At 38.9% G+C, this 15,189-nt stretch overlaps 1 protein-coding gene across 2 annotated transcripts in view; it reads left to right on the top strand.

Moving 5' to 3' along the window:
• The window catches only part of LOC115261363 (cardioacceleratory peptide receptor), a 142,614-nt gene that overhangs the window by 125,601 nt on the left and 1,824 nt on the right, over positions 1-15,189 (top strand). Inside the window, exons 1-5 of one of the 2 annotated variants that reach the window (XM_062856358.1) lie at positions 12-101; positions 482-617; positions 849-1,046; positions 14,781-14,876; positions 14,980-15,153. In XM_062856358.1, the coding sequence (XP_062712342.1) occupies positions 93-101; positions 482-617; positions 849-1,046; positions 14,781-14,876; positions 14,980-15,153 (613 nt within the window). In that variant the 5' untranslated portion in view covers positions 12-92. Of the gene's footprint in view, positions 1-11; positions 102-481; positions 618-848; positions 1,047-14,780; positions 14,877-14,979; positions 15,154-15,189 lie in introns of those variants that run through there. The other variant, XM_062856357.1, reaches the window with a different exon arrangement.

The raw sequence follows: 15,189 nt of genomic DNA, 5'->3' as shown, positions 1-15,189 counted from the left end.
AACATTTCACTGCGGCGTACCGCAAAACAAGTCAGCAGTGTAGTTTTATCGGTTGTTGGATCTATTCAATAAATGCAAACCTCATAAACTGAATGAGAACGGTACAAGCCATCATCAAACATAGGAACAGACATCCTTATCAACGTTTGTCGCAGTTAGCAAGCGATAGTTCTCCGCATGAAGACTGCTTTCACTTCGTGTGTTTATATGTTTATGCGATTTATGCTGATACTTGATAATCGGAGCTGTCGTGTGATCAATTGTATCAGGCTTTGTAGAAACGATGCCATCTTAATTCTCGATATTGAGACTACTTCTTAATCACCTGGGTTTGAATCCCTGTCTTTTCTTTTCTGAATAGAAAGATTTGATTTCCTAAGGTGCGATGCACAATCTTGAAGTGTCGAAACCAAACGGTTTTCCCTCACTAGTGCCTCCGTTTCTTATCGGAAATTTCCCCTCTTTTTTGCTCTCGTTTCAGACTGAACAATTTGCAGTATTATGGATTCTATTTATAGTGATTGTACTAGGGAACTTGGCTGTGCTGGTGACGTTGTTTATGAACAAGAACCGGAAATCGAGGATGAATTTCTTCATCAAGCAGCTTGCCATCGCAGGTGAGGAATCATAAGTCCTTCGAGTTTATTTCGAATCGATTTAAGAAGCCACGCAAATGGCTTTGAAACAATTATTGTTACCCGATTTGCAATTCAATTCCGTTTTTTTTTTGCGATCTCACTTTACAGCTTTGCATCTATTTCCAGCTTGATTACATTTCTAATCCAATTTTCTCTGTCCTCCGATGTTTCCCATCGGGTTTTTTTTTTTCTCCACAATCCAAACCGTAGATCTCAGCGTCGGGCTGCTGAGCGTGCTGACGGATATCGTGCAGAGGATTACCATTTCCTGGTTGGCGGGCAATGTGGCCTGCAAAGTGATACGATTCATCCAGGTGTGGGTCACGTACGCATCGACCTACGTGTTGGTGGCCCTCAGCATCGACCGATACGATGCAATAACTCATCCGATGAACTTTTCCGGCTGTTGTAAGTTTGACGAGCGGGCAAACGTGGACGTGGATGCTCCCCGGCCAATCAACACAGTGAATAAACTTTGTATTCGTACAGAATAGTGCATATCGTCAGATTTAAATCTTCTATCTGCTGTTTATACTTTTTATTTACAACAATCCATCTGTTTGGTATCATTTTCTGTCCTTTTTTACCTTTTATCTTAATTATTATTTATTTTAAATGTGCTTTTTTTCTTCGGTGGTCTATCTTTTACATATTCATTTTTTAATCGTTGAAACGTTCTCCTTGCTATATTGTTTAGAGTTTGTGCAGCGTTTAATTTTCTGGAATATGAAGAACTTGGATAAAAATTCTTATTAGGAACAGGGCCCTCTTTTAGTTTCTAGATGATTTAAGTTATTTTCCAGAAAATACGTTTGACATTTCCTTGGTAATCGTTCTAAGGTTTCTTACAGAGGTTCATCGAGAAATCTATCGCCAAAATCTTATAATTAACTGGTGATCAATCGGCTGTGTATTTCAATACCGACAGTTCGAAGAAAAATTGTTTAGACATTTATACAGAAACTAACATGTTCACTATTGCAATTTTTCGGGATTTTTTGTTCAGGGATTTAGAAAATCCATAATTTTGTGCTATTTTAGGAAGATTTGCTGAAAACTCTGGAAAGATCTTTGAAGGAACTCTAGAAAATATAATAATATGTTAGACCAACAGGTCTTAGAAAAAAAATATTTATTTGAACTAAAACTTAATTACATTTGAACATTATAGTACTAACTAACTAAACCGATATCGATAAGAACCGAACGCGTCGCGATCTAGAAACTGAATGAATTATGATACCGAGTTGCCTACCAACTGTACTCAATACTCCTTACTGCTGACGAAGCTGGGTGAAGTCCACCGGTCGGATTGCTGATGTCTGCAGTGGCGCGATCGAATAAATTGGGCCATTGGTTTAGGAATGCTGAGCTTGCTGTTATCCAGTATGTAACTCCTCCGGGGGTAAAAAAAAAAAAGCGTGACCTCACGCGTCCTGATTTGGTTGGTCTCCAGGTGATGGGGTCTTTGGTTTCCTTTTCCTCGTAAGTTTTGATAGTATTGTGTATAATGATTTTCTATAAATGATAAAAGCAAAAACAGATATCGTTATGGTTAGCGCCGTTGAGATGGAGATTCCTCCTAACAGGCTCCAATCCCACAGTTTGTTGTTGTACTGCATCAGGTAGACGTGGTCGATTTTTCTCCTGTTGGATACTGTTAAGTTGTTTATTAGTTTTAGCACATCATCTTCTGGTTGTAGATCCATTGCAAGGTTATGCATTGCTCCATGTAGGATATTTGTTGTTATTTCCTTCGTACTCGATATAAAGGATTCGTTTCTATCATAAATGCTGCAGTTTGAGAATGATATTAAGAAATTCCCAGTTAAGTTGCGATCATCTGGTCCGCAATCGGATTGTAGTAAGTCATTCAGAGCATTATTGATAAGTAGCATGCCATCGGTTAGAAGAGAAATTTTGGTCTTCGACGATTCTTTTGTTGAGCATTTGCTCGTCTTTCCTTCTATTAAAGGTTGTATACAGTTATCTGAATACTCACGAATATAGGTGCTGCGTTGAATATACTTGGTGGGTTGGTTCGTAGTGTATAGCGTTTCTCCAATTTTTATGAGATAATCCGGAAATTGTTTGATTATCTGTCCATTTTTCGGTGTTGGAACTATTCGAACGATGGATCCTTCTTCTTTGCTCATCTGGGGAACATTTATGATGTACAAAAGAGTGTGATCGTTGACTGCTACGCTAGGTTGTACAAGGTTTAGTGCTTCGTCCGGGAGGTCCGTTTGTATTCCTTGTTCCTCTAGTATTTTCTTGATGATGAATATTTCGTTTAGTGACAGTATTTTGTTGCTTGTTACTGTCAATTTTGATAGAATAACGGCTTCTGCGATGTCTTCTAGTAACTTGTTGATTACGTCTATCTTCATTATGATAATAATGGTTTCCATCTCATCAAGTATGATTCTGTTTTTGACTTTGCTCTCGATGATCCCGTTGATAGTCCTAGTAATTGTATTTAATCGGTTATTGAGCTGCTCGTTTACCTGGTATTGTTCGTTGTTGCTGGTGATCAACTCGTTCATTGTTTTGTTGATAATCCTCAGGTCTTCTGCGTCCGGATTACCGGCCACCCATTTCCATGCCGTTCCGATAGATTCTAGACTTCTGCGTTCCCTGTGGTTCCTAGGCTTAATTTCAACAAGATTAGAATATAACTCCTTCATTTTATATTTAGCTATTTCTGTCAAATGATTGTTCGTCTTTTGGTGAACTACGTTGGTTAACAGATTTACAGTGATTTCTATGTTTGTTAAATTAATAGGGTGTATGACTTTAATGTTACCTGTTTGAATTTTACATTTACCAGTGATCAATGTTAAAAGGGGTTGTTCATTTATGTTGGCTATTTCTAATTTCTGGGCCCTCACGTTAATAATGGCAACAAGGATAAATATGTGAAATCGTATCATTATTGTAATTGTCAGAGAAAGATGTTCGGTTTAGTTAGTTTAATTATTAGCTATATAGGTAGACTTATGCTGTTAGGTGCGTAACTACGTGCTGAAATGAGAAGAAAAGATGGGTGTCGTCTCGTCGTTCTGTCTGTCGGTAGCGTTTTCTCACGTATTGATGTCACTTCAATCGCAACTGTGGCCTAAAAAGAAAAAGAATATTGTGATAACTTTTTGTTGTGATTTTTTTTTTTTGCTGAAAACAATTCGTTTGTTAATTTTGTTCTGTGCCGTGAATCCGAGAGTTAATTATTGTAACCTGTAACGAGAGAGAAATGAATTAGTGTACATGAATGTATTACTTTCTTAAGCGTTTAATCTTGTTTTTGTGCCGTTTTACATTCCTTCGTATTTTGAATGTTTTGTCTGCGTTTTCGATACATTGAGCAGTAGTAAAGCGGGGGTCTAATTTTTTCCTTGTGGCTTTCCTTACATAGACATTTTCTCCTTGTTCAATTTTTGGGGGGTCTTCTTTACTGTTATTGTACTTCTTCATCCTTTTCCTTGCCTTTGACAACTTTTTCCGAACTTTAGAGAAAATTTTGGATGTGGTGGTTGAAATTTCTTCAGGGTTTACGAGATTTTGCTGATTAAAAATGATCTCGTTTGGCGTAAATGAGGTTGAAGAGTGGATTGTTTCGTTGTACAGATTAGTTATTACTCCTATGATTTCGGGAGATGAAAGTTCTGGAAATTTGTATTTGTTGGTGTTAAATAGCTCTATTACTGTACTGTGAGTTTTTTCGATTTGTCCATTGGACTCCGAGGATGAAGCGAACTCTATTTTTGTACCTAAGTTTGATAGGAACGTTTGTAATTGAATACTTGTAAATGACGCTTCGTGGTCACAGATTATGGTTTTTGGGGTTCTATAGTTTCCAAAATATTTTGTTAATGCTTTTTGAATGTCAACAACGTTTCTTGAGAGTATTTCAATTAGTTGAAGATGTTTTGAGAATGCACATATGAGTGATAAGTAGTAATGTTTGTCTATTCCAAAGATGTCCATGTGTACTCTCTCGAATGGGGCTGTACTTAGTGGTCTGGGAGAAATTTTTATGTTGTATGGTTTCCTGTCGTATTTGTGTTCTGAACATATGTTGCAAGAGTTGATTAAATTTCGAATCTTCGGTACCATTTTTGGGAAGAAAAACGATCTTCTCAACTGGTTTTCAACTTCAGATATGCCACGATGAGCTCTTTCATGCTCCTTCCTGATGATTTCGTCTTGTTTATCATCTAAACGGATGTCCTCTACTTGAAAATGAGTAATTACAAAATACCCGGAATTACTAAAGTGATTTTTGTAATAATTTTGAATGAGATTTATTAAAGGTTCTGGTGCAAGGATTGCCGTTTGTTTACCGTTGTGGTATTTCTTAAGAATTGTCGTTATAATGTTTTCGTCATAGTATTTCTTGTTTATAATCACTCGTTTAAAATTAGGAAATGGAGATTCCGATGACTCCATGTCCAGTCTAGAAAGCCTTAGAATGATTTGGTTTCTGTAATAGTTAATCGGTCTTTCAGTTGATTTAATAAAATAGTCGTCAGATGTGTTAGCAGAATGTACCGTTTCTAGGTCCTCAGATTGGTCGTCATGTGTGTCGGAATTCTCGATCGTATCTCCGTTATCGGACGTGTTTTCTGAATTTGTAGACTGTGAGTCGGATGAAGGAGAGTTATTGGCCATTGAGTCTTCGTCTGAGTCTTCGTCGTTATCCAATTCGTTAGCATTGATTTCGGTTTTTCTGCTGAGCGCGTCATCAACGACATTAGTTTTTCCAGTTTTATAAATGACGTTGTAATCGTAGTTTTCCAAATCTAAACGCCATCGTATCAGTTTACCATTTTTGTTGGAGTTTTTTATGAACGTCAAAGGTTTGTGGTCTGTGACCAGAGTGAACTTATTGCCATGCAAATAATGTTTAAATTTATCGACAGCCCATATTATTGCTAAAGCCTCCTTTCCGGTAGTTGAGTAATTTAACTCTGCTTTATTGAGGGTACGGCTAGCAAATGCTATAGGTTTTTCAACTTTATTAAACATCTGTGAAAGGACTGCACCGAGCGCATAATTGCTTGCATCGGTGGTCAAAATGAAAGGAAGTTTGAAGTCAGGATAGGATATGATCTGATCTGAAGATATTATGTGTTTTAATTTTTGAAATGCTTCCTGATATTCTCGGTCGTAATGGTTAACATTTTCACCTTTTTTCAGATATTTAGTTAAAGGTTTAGTTATTTTTGAATAATCTCTAATGAATCTACGGTAGTAACCGGTTAATCCTAAAAATTGCTTTATTTCTTTTTGGGTTTTTGGTATTTGCCATTCTAGGATTTTTTCTATTTTGCTAGGGTTTGGTTTTACTCCTTCAGGGGTAATAACGTGTCCTAGAAACTCTGTTTCGTGCTTCAAAAATTCGCACTTATCGAGTTGGATTTTCAGGTTATAATCGGACAGCCTTCTTAAAACCAGTGAAATATTCCTAAGGTGGTCCTCTAGATTGTAGCCTACAATGATGATGTCGTCGAGGTATACATAGCATATAGTTCCTATGTATCCTGCGAGGATATTATTCATTGCACGTTGAAACGTGGCTGGGGCGTTTTTTAGCCCAAAGGGCATTCGAGTAAATTCGAAATGTCCTTGTGCCGTCGAAAAAGCAGTTTTTTCTCTATGTTCTGGATCCATTTCAATCTGATGGAAACCAGATTTTAAGTCGATTGTCGTGAAATATATAGATTTCCCAAGATTATCGAGTATTTCCTCTATCTGAGGCATAGGAAATTTATCGTCAATCGTTTTTTCATTGACTTTTCGATAGTCAATTACAACCCTTACCTTTTTTTTTGCCTGAAGCATCCATTTTTTTGGGACTACCCATATGGGTGATGAATAAGGACTCGTGGAATGTTGTATAATGCCATGGTCAAGCATTTCTTTAATTTGATCCTCTACGTCTTTTTTAAAATGGTGCGGGTATCTATACGATTTGGCGTACACCGGTGTACTGTCTTTCGTATTAATTTTGTGCTTTATTGCTGTAGTTGACGTCAGTTTTTCGTCGGTTTTCAGGAGAACTTGTTGATTTGTCAAAATAACGTCTAAAAGTTTTTCTTTTTCTAGCTTTGATAAATGTTCAGTCCGTATTAGTTGTTCAATTGTCATTCTGTCTAGCTTAGTCTGTGAATCTAGTGGGATTGGTTCTAGGGTTTCGAAATTGTTTACCGTTAGCGATAGCTTTCCCAATTTCATAGTATTTGGTGTGTAGCAGTGTGTGGTTCTAACTATGATTGTAGTCTTGAAATTTTGAGATTTGTAGAGTCCTGGTTCAATAACGATGTCTTTACTAAGTTTCGTGGGTTTTGGAACAAACCAATCTCCATTTTTGTCAGTTCTCAGTGTAACCACATGGTTGAACTGTTCCGGCGCTTGGCTGATAAAATGTTTTAGATATTTAATGGTTATATTATTAATTTCCAGGGTTTCGTTTTCGTAATTAAGTATTCCGTTGTACTTCGAGAGTGTTTTAGATCCTATTAGGCCATCAAAAAAATTGTGAAAATCTAGTTCGTAAAATGAGAGTGGAGGTAGCCTGTCTAATATTTTCAATGTTCCTTTGGAAAATATACTTTTTTCGTTTTTAGCGCATTTCACTGTTTGAGGTTTGATTTTTATCGGGGTTTGTATAATACCAGGTTTTATAAGATTCGTGTTGGCACCAGAATCGATAAGAAATTTTAGGGTTTTGTTTCCATGTTTAATTTCAAGATATGGTAGGTAGTTATGAATTAATCGTCTGTGTCGCTCTGATTGTCTATCGTAAAATTTACGTCAGCATCTTCGTCTTCTCCTTCGGTCTCTGCAAGTTCATGATTGTTTGGTCTTTTATTTAGAGTTAATTTTGTTTTGACTGAACCGACATCCATTGCTTCGTTCGGTGTTTCGTGGTGTTCGGGTTTGAATGGTTTATAAGATTGTTTGGTATTGTTTTCAAATTTAGAATTTCCTGATCTTTGGTTAGATTGGTTGTTATTTTCGGGTTTCATTATACGCGGGAAATGTGAATCGCCTTTTGGTTTGGGGGATAGAGTTTGCGTCAAATTCCTATTTGATTCGTTGGAAGTGAATTTGCATAGAAATGCGTATGCGTTCTCTATGCTCTTTGGTTCTGCCGCTCGGACGTAACCAAAGTATGGTTTCTGCAGTCCGCTTACATAAGCAGCTAAGCTGTACTCATCTATAAAATCGTTTACCGCATCCCAATGTTGATTGTATTTTGGATTTTGTTTTGCCAAAGATTTGATGTTATAAACTAATTGTTTACTTCTTTGGTAGTGTTTACTGATGCTTCCGTCCATTTTATTATGCCATAATTGACAATTGTAAGTTGAGAGGTCTTGTTTATCTCCCAACGCTGCTATCAAAATATTTTTAATCTCGGCAAATGTTGTGGGATTTCCATTCGTACATAGTACATCCTTCGCGTGTCCCTCAATTTTATTACTTATCGCGGTAAGGTAAATTTGAAAAATTTCAGGTGGTACGAGTGTCTGGAATTGCGAAAGAGTGTTCTCAGCTGTTTCCAGCCACCAATTTAGTTGTTTTTTGTTGCCATTGAATGTAGGCAGCAATTTTATAGGGTCGGGGATTCGGAAAGGGTCTCCTGACATTGCTCTCGGTGGACGGTCAGGGTTAACAGACTGGCTGTGTGGCGAACTTGTGCTCCCGTTCTGTATATCATATTGCGCTTGTTTGGCACTTATTATTTCAATGGCTTGCATCATGCGTGCTAGCTGTTCGTTAATTGCCTCAAGTGGGCTAGGTGTGTCATGTTGAGGTTCCATTTTCAGATCCTCTAGCGATAAACACAAATTTTTTATAGGAATGTGAGAATATTCTTCAGATTTCTCACTACTATCTGAATCTGTAAAATCGGTATCTGCGCTTCGGGTCAGAAACGAATTTCTAGCCTTTTTTAAAGCGGTAACCTTGTATTTTGGCATGAAATGCTCACGAAAAATTTTAAGTTACGCTCGAACTCTATCTTGTAGTGGCTCGAGTTGCACAGAAACCGTCTATCTTGTAGTGCGGTATTCTGCTGAGATTTTGTGCCTATCTTGTAGTACACCAAATCTCGTAGCAATTAGTGAGTTCAATTTAAAAGCGCGCGAGTCTCTCTCTTAGAGTGGACTTCGGTGCTCAATAAAAGAAACGCTAATTGGGATGAGTTCACTTTCACTAATAATAAATGATATAAACTCACCTCTTACAATCGTGTCCTTTGGTTCGCGGTTGACTCTTGCTGGTATTCCAAATGGTTGACGGCGGGGGGTCCACAACTCCAATGACGGCTATGCCTTTGGTCACTGATGCTTTAAATTTCACTTCTTCGCGGGGCCACTAGGCGGAAGGGTATTATTCTTCTGCTACCACTGTTTTAACGTCAACTCACTCAACCGTTTCCGGACGGCTGCGCCAAAAATATGTTAGACCAACAGGTCTTAGAAAAAAAATATTTATTTGAACTAAAACTTAATTACATTTGAACATTAGGAATCCATTTTAGGGTTATCTTTAAGAATTTCTGAAAGAATTCTTGAAAAAAAAAAAGTTGAAGGATTTACTTAAGGAACCCTTTGCGAAATAAAATATAAATTTTTGGAAGAATCTCAGGATCTGTTTTTTGAAAGATCCTATGGAGCATTTTCTGAGGAATCTCGTGGAACTTTAGAAGAATTTCTGTAGCAAGTCATGGAGGATTTTCAAAAGCGTAGCTTCCCAAACTTCGTTTCGCGATAAACCCCCCCCCCCCCCCCCAATCGCTCGCAGACACGCTTCGCTTGTTCTACGAAAATCGAGGTGACGATAGACTGGGGATTCACGAGAGCCAAGTTTAGGAAACGATAATCTAAAGGAATCCATGGCATAATTTTGGAAGGAATCCATGGGAAGATTCATCAAAAAGTTCTTTATTTTATGAAGCGAACTTCAGAAAAAAAATATGTAAGAATCAATAGATTTCCTAAGGAAATCCCTGGAAAAAAATATAGGAATTCTCATTTTAGAAAGAATCCATGGCAGAACTACTGAAGATTTCAAGGAAGGCTTTCTAAAGGAGCCACTGGAACATTTTCTGAGAAAAAAAAATAGTGGAGAAATTGTTGAAGAAATTTGTGAATGGTTTTCTAAATGAATCTTTCGTGTTATTTCTGGAGGAAGCTCTCGAAGAATTTTTGGAGCAATTTCTAAAGAAATTCTGATGAAATTCATGGAGTAATTTCTGAAGTAATCCTGCAAGATTTTATTCGAAAATAAACCTTTAAGAAATGTTCGCAGGAATATCTAACGGAAATTTCGAAGAAAATTTTCTAGGTTCTGGAAAGGAGATTTTTCTTACAAACCAAAACATTTTGAAATAGGCTCAGGTAACTTCTTAAATTTATGGGGCCGAAAAAATCATTAGCTTGGCATGAAACCGTAGCACCATCAGCCAAATTGCAAAAAAAAACTATTCATACCACTGCCGCATAACCCCTCCAAATCCACCCGGCAGAATCATTTCTGGGAGTAACAATTTTCTTTTCTGCCGAATGGCGTAGCACCACCAGAAATGTTGCTCTCTGACCGGCCGAATCAATAATAAACGCGGAAACGAACAAAACGTGACAGCTTGCTGGGAAATGCAGCCGTTCGCGCGCGCCTCAAGAAATTCTTGATTTTCCTTCACAAAAGCTACGAATTTCATGGAAAATATCACTCATGGTTGTAGCCACGATACTTAAAAAAATAAATTATTTTTATTTCTTTTGAGTTTAAAAAAAAAATCTTCAAGAAATCCCTTACAAAATTCCAAAAGGAATCCCTGGAGAAATGGCTCAAATAATCTTAAAAGAATTTTCGATGGTATGCCTGGAGAAATTCGGTAAGGAGGATCTCTCAAGAACCTCTCGCACAATTTGAAATGGACTTTTTTGAGAAATGCCCCATGACTTGAGGGAAAGATTTCTGAAAGACTACCTGGAAGAATTCCTCAAGGATTCTTTGGTGGTATCCCCCAACGAATACCTCAAGAAATTCACTAAGGTATTCCAGGGGAAATGGCCTATGCAATGCAATCCCTACAGAAACATGCAAGGGAGCGTCCATAAATTACGTCACGCAAATATTGCCTATTTTCAACTCCCTCTCCCCCCTATGTCACACTTTTTGTATGATACCTCTGTTTTTTTGTATGGGTTATCACAGCCCCCCCCCCCCCCTAAAAGCGTGACGTAATTTATGGACGTTATCCAAGTTTAGCTGTCAGACGTTAGTGAACTAGAATGATAGAAAAATATGTCAGTTGTACGGATGTTCCGAGGAACCGGTTCCAGGGTCAATTTTTGAATATTATTCAGTATCTCATTCGACACCTCAATTTTTTTGATGTTTTATGATACATCATTCTGAGCCATTTTTGTGATATACAAAATTCTTTTGGCCATTTCGGAATCAATATGCGGATTTCACGGGAATCGATGCCGGTCGTTCACCGGTGCATATTTCGAAGATGAATAAACACATATCAAGCTTCATGATTTTGAAACTTATTAGCACATGAATATATTTGGCTATTTTGTAATTCGCTTAACGATTTTCCGGAATCAAGTTTACACGCCAAGTTTTGAATTAGATATTTTATTGTGGAGCATAACTTGGTATATTTTGAAGATGCAGCCCCTGTTCAAAAACCATGTAGACCAGAATACGGCAATCTCAGACCCCTCTTCCCCGTCGTAGACTTTCGTTCATACAAAAATTTGACAATTTGTATGGAGCGTAGACTTTGATTAGACCCCCTTCCCTAAAAAGTCTACGTGGATTATGAACAGCCCTTTAGCATGTACACTATAAATCCTGTTCCCAGTTCATTGGTGGTGCCACAGCTTTGGTAGAAGGTAGCCGCGCGATGCCCGCTTTTCCACACTTTCTGTCCAGTCCAACAAAGTTCCTGCAACGCCACGAAGTCGAAGTTGCGGGGATGTAGTTCGTCGTAGATTATCCTGTCACATCCTGCGAAACCTAGTGACTTGCAATTCCATGTTCCATGTTTCCAATCGTAGTCCTTATTTCGTCGCGTGGGTCTTTGCCGATTGTATCGAGTCGTATTTTCTCCTATGTTATTCGCAATGGGGATTTTTACGGGTGGCTTATTGGGCCTACGCCAACACTCCTGTCTCGCCGGAGGGCCATCGTGCCAGTTCTGTTTAACGTCCCAATCAACACTGGGACGACCACGCTGATGGGGCTACCAGCTTGGATCTAGCTGGGCGTGGTGCAGCGTTTCTTACTCAGCCGCTGGATGCCAGAACAGACGCTGTTTGAGCCGCACCTCCTTGGTGAACAGACACTCGGATCGTACCTCCTCAATCTAGCTTAAGTCAGAAGGACAACAGTGCCCAGGCTGCACTATCAGCTAAGCACACAACTCTTAGCTGGCGGTCTTTGTCATCGCTTGACCCGTGGAAGCATGAGGTAGGAACTTGTGAGGAACAGCTATGGCAGATTACCCGAGTAGAGGAAAAGAGCTCAATAATAGCATATTTTGATATGGAGATCAAAAAGTGATATGGGTTTGATTGACATAAGAGATAAAAGATCTAAAAATAAAATCAAAAATTTACTCCTGGAACATCATCATCAAATCATATTTAGATTTTGTAAGATCTAACCAATAGCAGCGAGCTATTCGTATGATCTTGAAATATCAAATTTTGATATTGTTCAGATGTTCCAGGAACATTTTCCAGATTTTATTTTCAGATCTTTTATCTCTTATATCAATCAAAGCAATATCATGTTTTGATCGTCAGTATTTTACCTCTACCCGGGTATGCACGAATACGGATTCCCGGATAAACTGATACGGTTGATCAAGGCGACGATGGATCGAGTGATGTGCGTAGTTCGAGTATCAGGGACACTCTCGAGTCCCTTCGAATCTCGCCGAGGGTTACGGTTACGAAGTCCGTTCAGCTGCTTGGTTTCGCCGATGATATTGATATTATTGCTCGTAAATTTGAGACGATGGCGGAAACGTACATCCGAATAAAGAGTGAAGCCAGGCGAATCGGATTAGTCATTAATGTGTCAAAGACAAAGTACATGATGGCAAAGGGCTCTAGGGAGGAATCACCGCGCCCGCCACCCCGAATTCATATCGACGGTGATGAAATCGAGGCGGTTGAAGAATTCGTGTACTTGGGCTCACTGGTGACCGACGACAACGACACCAGCAGAGAAATTCAGAGGCGCATTGTGGCAGGAAATCGTGCCTACTTTGGACTACTCAGAACTCTACGATCGAATAAAGTTCGCCGTAACACGAAGTTAACCATCTACAAAACGTTGATTAGACCGGTAGTCCTCTATGGGCACGAAACATGGACCCTACGTGCAGAGGACCAACGCGCCCTTGGAGTTTTCGAACGGAAGGTGTTGCGTACCATCTACGGCGGAGTGCAGATGGAAGACGGGACTTGGAGAAGGCGAATGAACCACGAGCTGCATCAGCTGCTGGGAGAACCAACCATCGTCCATACCGCGAAAATCGGGAGGCTACGGTGGGCGGGTCACGTCATCAGGATGTCGGATAGCAACCCGACTAAAATGGTTCTCGAGAGTCGTCCGACCGGTACAAGAAGACGTGGAGCGCAGCGAGCTAGGTGGGTCGACCAAGTGGAGGACGATCTGCGGACCCTACGCAGAGTGCGAGTTCGACAAACATCCATGGACCGAGTGGAATGGAGGCGGCTACTATGTACAGCAGAGGCCACCCCGGCCTTAGCCTGACCGGTAAGGTAAGATAAGTTTAGCATGTACAACTTTTTGCAAAAAAAGATTTGGAAATCATATATTACACATAGTGGGGCAAAAGTTCGAATTGTGGAGCAAAAGTTCAAGTCATATGGCAGCTTTAGGTAAAAAACCTAAAATTCTGCAAAATGTACATATTATCTTTAAAAATAATGGAATAAATGAGAAAATGCGTTCAAAGTTGAAAACAAATGTTGTTTTAACTGAATTTGACGAAAAACTACTAATTTTTGGTATAGTAATTTTAACTCTGAATTGGGTAAAATCCAGTTAGAACATTAACGTGTATTCCAGTTCCAACATCAAATAATGATTGGTTTCAGGTATTCCTATTTTTTTTTTGTGTTCCCAAGAAAGAGACGAACCAGTCAAGGGCTGAAAGTATCTCAAATAAAGATAAATCAATCAATCAAATCCTATTTTCAAAGTGTCAAACAAGTGTGCTACGGTTAGCGAAATTTCATAAACACTATACATATTTGAACTTTTGCCCCAGTGGGGCAAGAGTTCGAATAAGACACACACATACAAAAAGTGTTGTACCTCAAGATTGAAAAGACATTTGACGTAAATTTGTTCAGCAAAATTTTAGCTCATGGATGGTTGAATCACCATATATGGTTTTCATTTATTTTTATCTGCTTCGATTTTCTGAGAGAAACTGAATTTACAAATAGGATCGAACTTTTGCCCCACCTTCCCAAGCAACACACATGTTATATAAGAGTTACGACAGCGGAAGTTTTGGTTGTATAGAAATTAATTTTACGTAATTCTAACATTGTGTTGAAATAGCGTCGCATAAACTTCTATACAACCAAAACTTGCGCTGCCGTAACTAATATTTAACATGTGTGTTGCTTGGGTTACTCTTAGATTAATTTTGAAACATCTCGCTAACATGTTTGCTTGTTATCATAAGGTTACATCAAAACTTTTGCATAATAATAATTTGTTGCAGAAGGCAAAATTCTTGCGCTTTTTCGGTCATGCAAGAGTCACGGAACATGTAGGTATGACAGAAAAATGTTATTTATAAGTACGACAAGCTTTTCCATAACAAAGTGTGTTGCTTGGGCAGGCATATGATTCCAACATCCTTCCTGTACGAATATGAGTTCAACTCACTAGGCGTTCCCATCAGTTTGTATCAGAAAGCCATTCGAGGCTGTTGTTGATTGGTTGGTTGCATCCATTCAGGATAAACCCGAAACAAATAGGTTTGGCCTTGCAAAAACCAATGTTCGCAAGATGGAATAGAATGCCGTTGAGTTCTTATTTGCTTTTGTGCTTTTTCGATTCCAGGGAAGAGAGCTAGAAGACTGGTAGGAGCCGCGTGGGGTTTTAGCGCAATTTTTTCATCGCCCATGTTTTATCTGTACGAGGAACGTGTCATTCAAGGTTGGTAATGCTGATGGTGATGATGTTCCAACTAATGCGTCGTACTATCCCCTTAATCGATTTTCTTTGCCTTTACCTGTGTTTCCTTTTTTCTGCTTAATAGATCAACTTCAATGTTGGATAGACCTGGGAGACGCACTACGGTGGCAGCTGTACATGTGTTGGGTGGCCACCTCGCTGTTTGTGATACCAGCCTTCATCATCTCGGCTTGTTATGTGATAATCATCAAGACCATTTGGTCAAAGGGTTCGATGTTGGGTCCGGTTGGTGGAAAACGTAAGTGGAATTCTTTTTTCAGCTCATCTCCAACTT

Source organism: Aedes albopictus, chromosome 3 (assembly GCF_035046485.1).
Source record: "Aedes albopictus strain Foshan chromosome 3, AalbF5, whole genome shotgun sequence".
NCBI lineage: Eukaryota > Metazoa > Arthropoda > Insecta > Diptera > Culicidae > Aedes > Aedes albopictus.
This window is presented reverse-complemented; position numbering and strand designations above follow the sequence as displayed.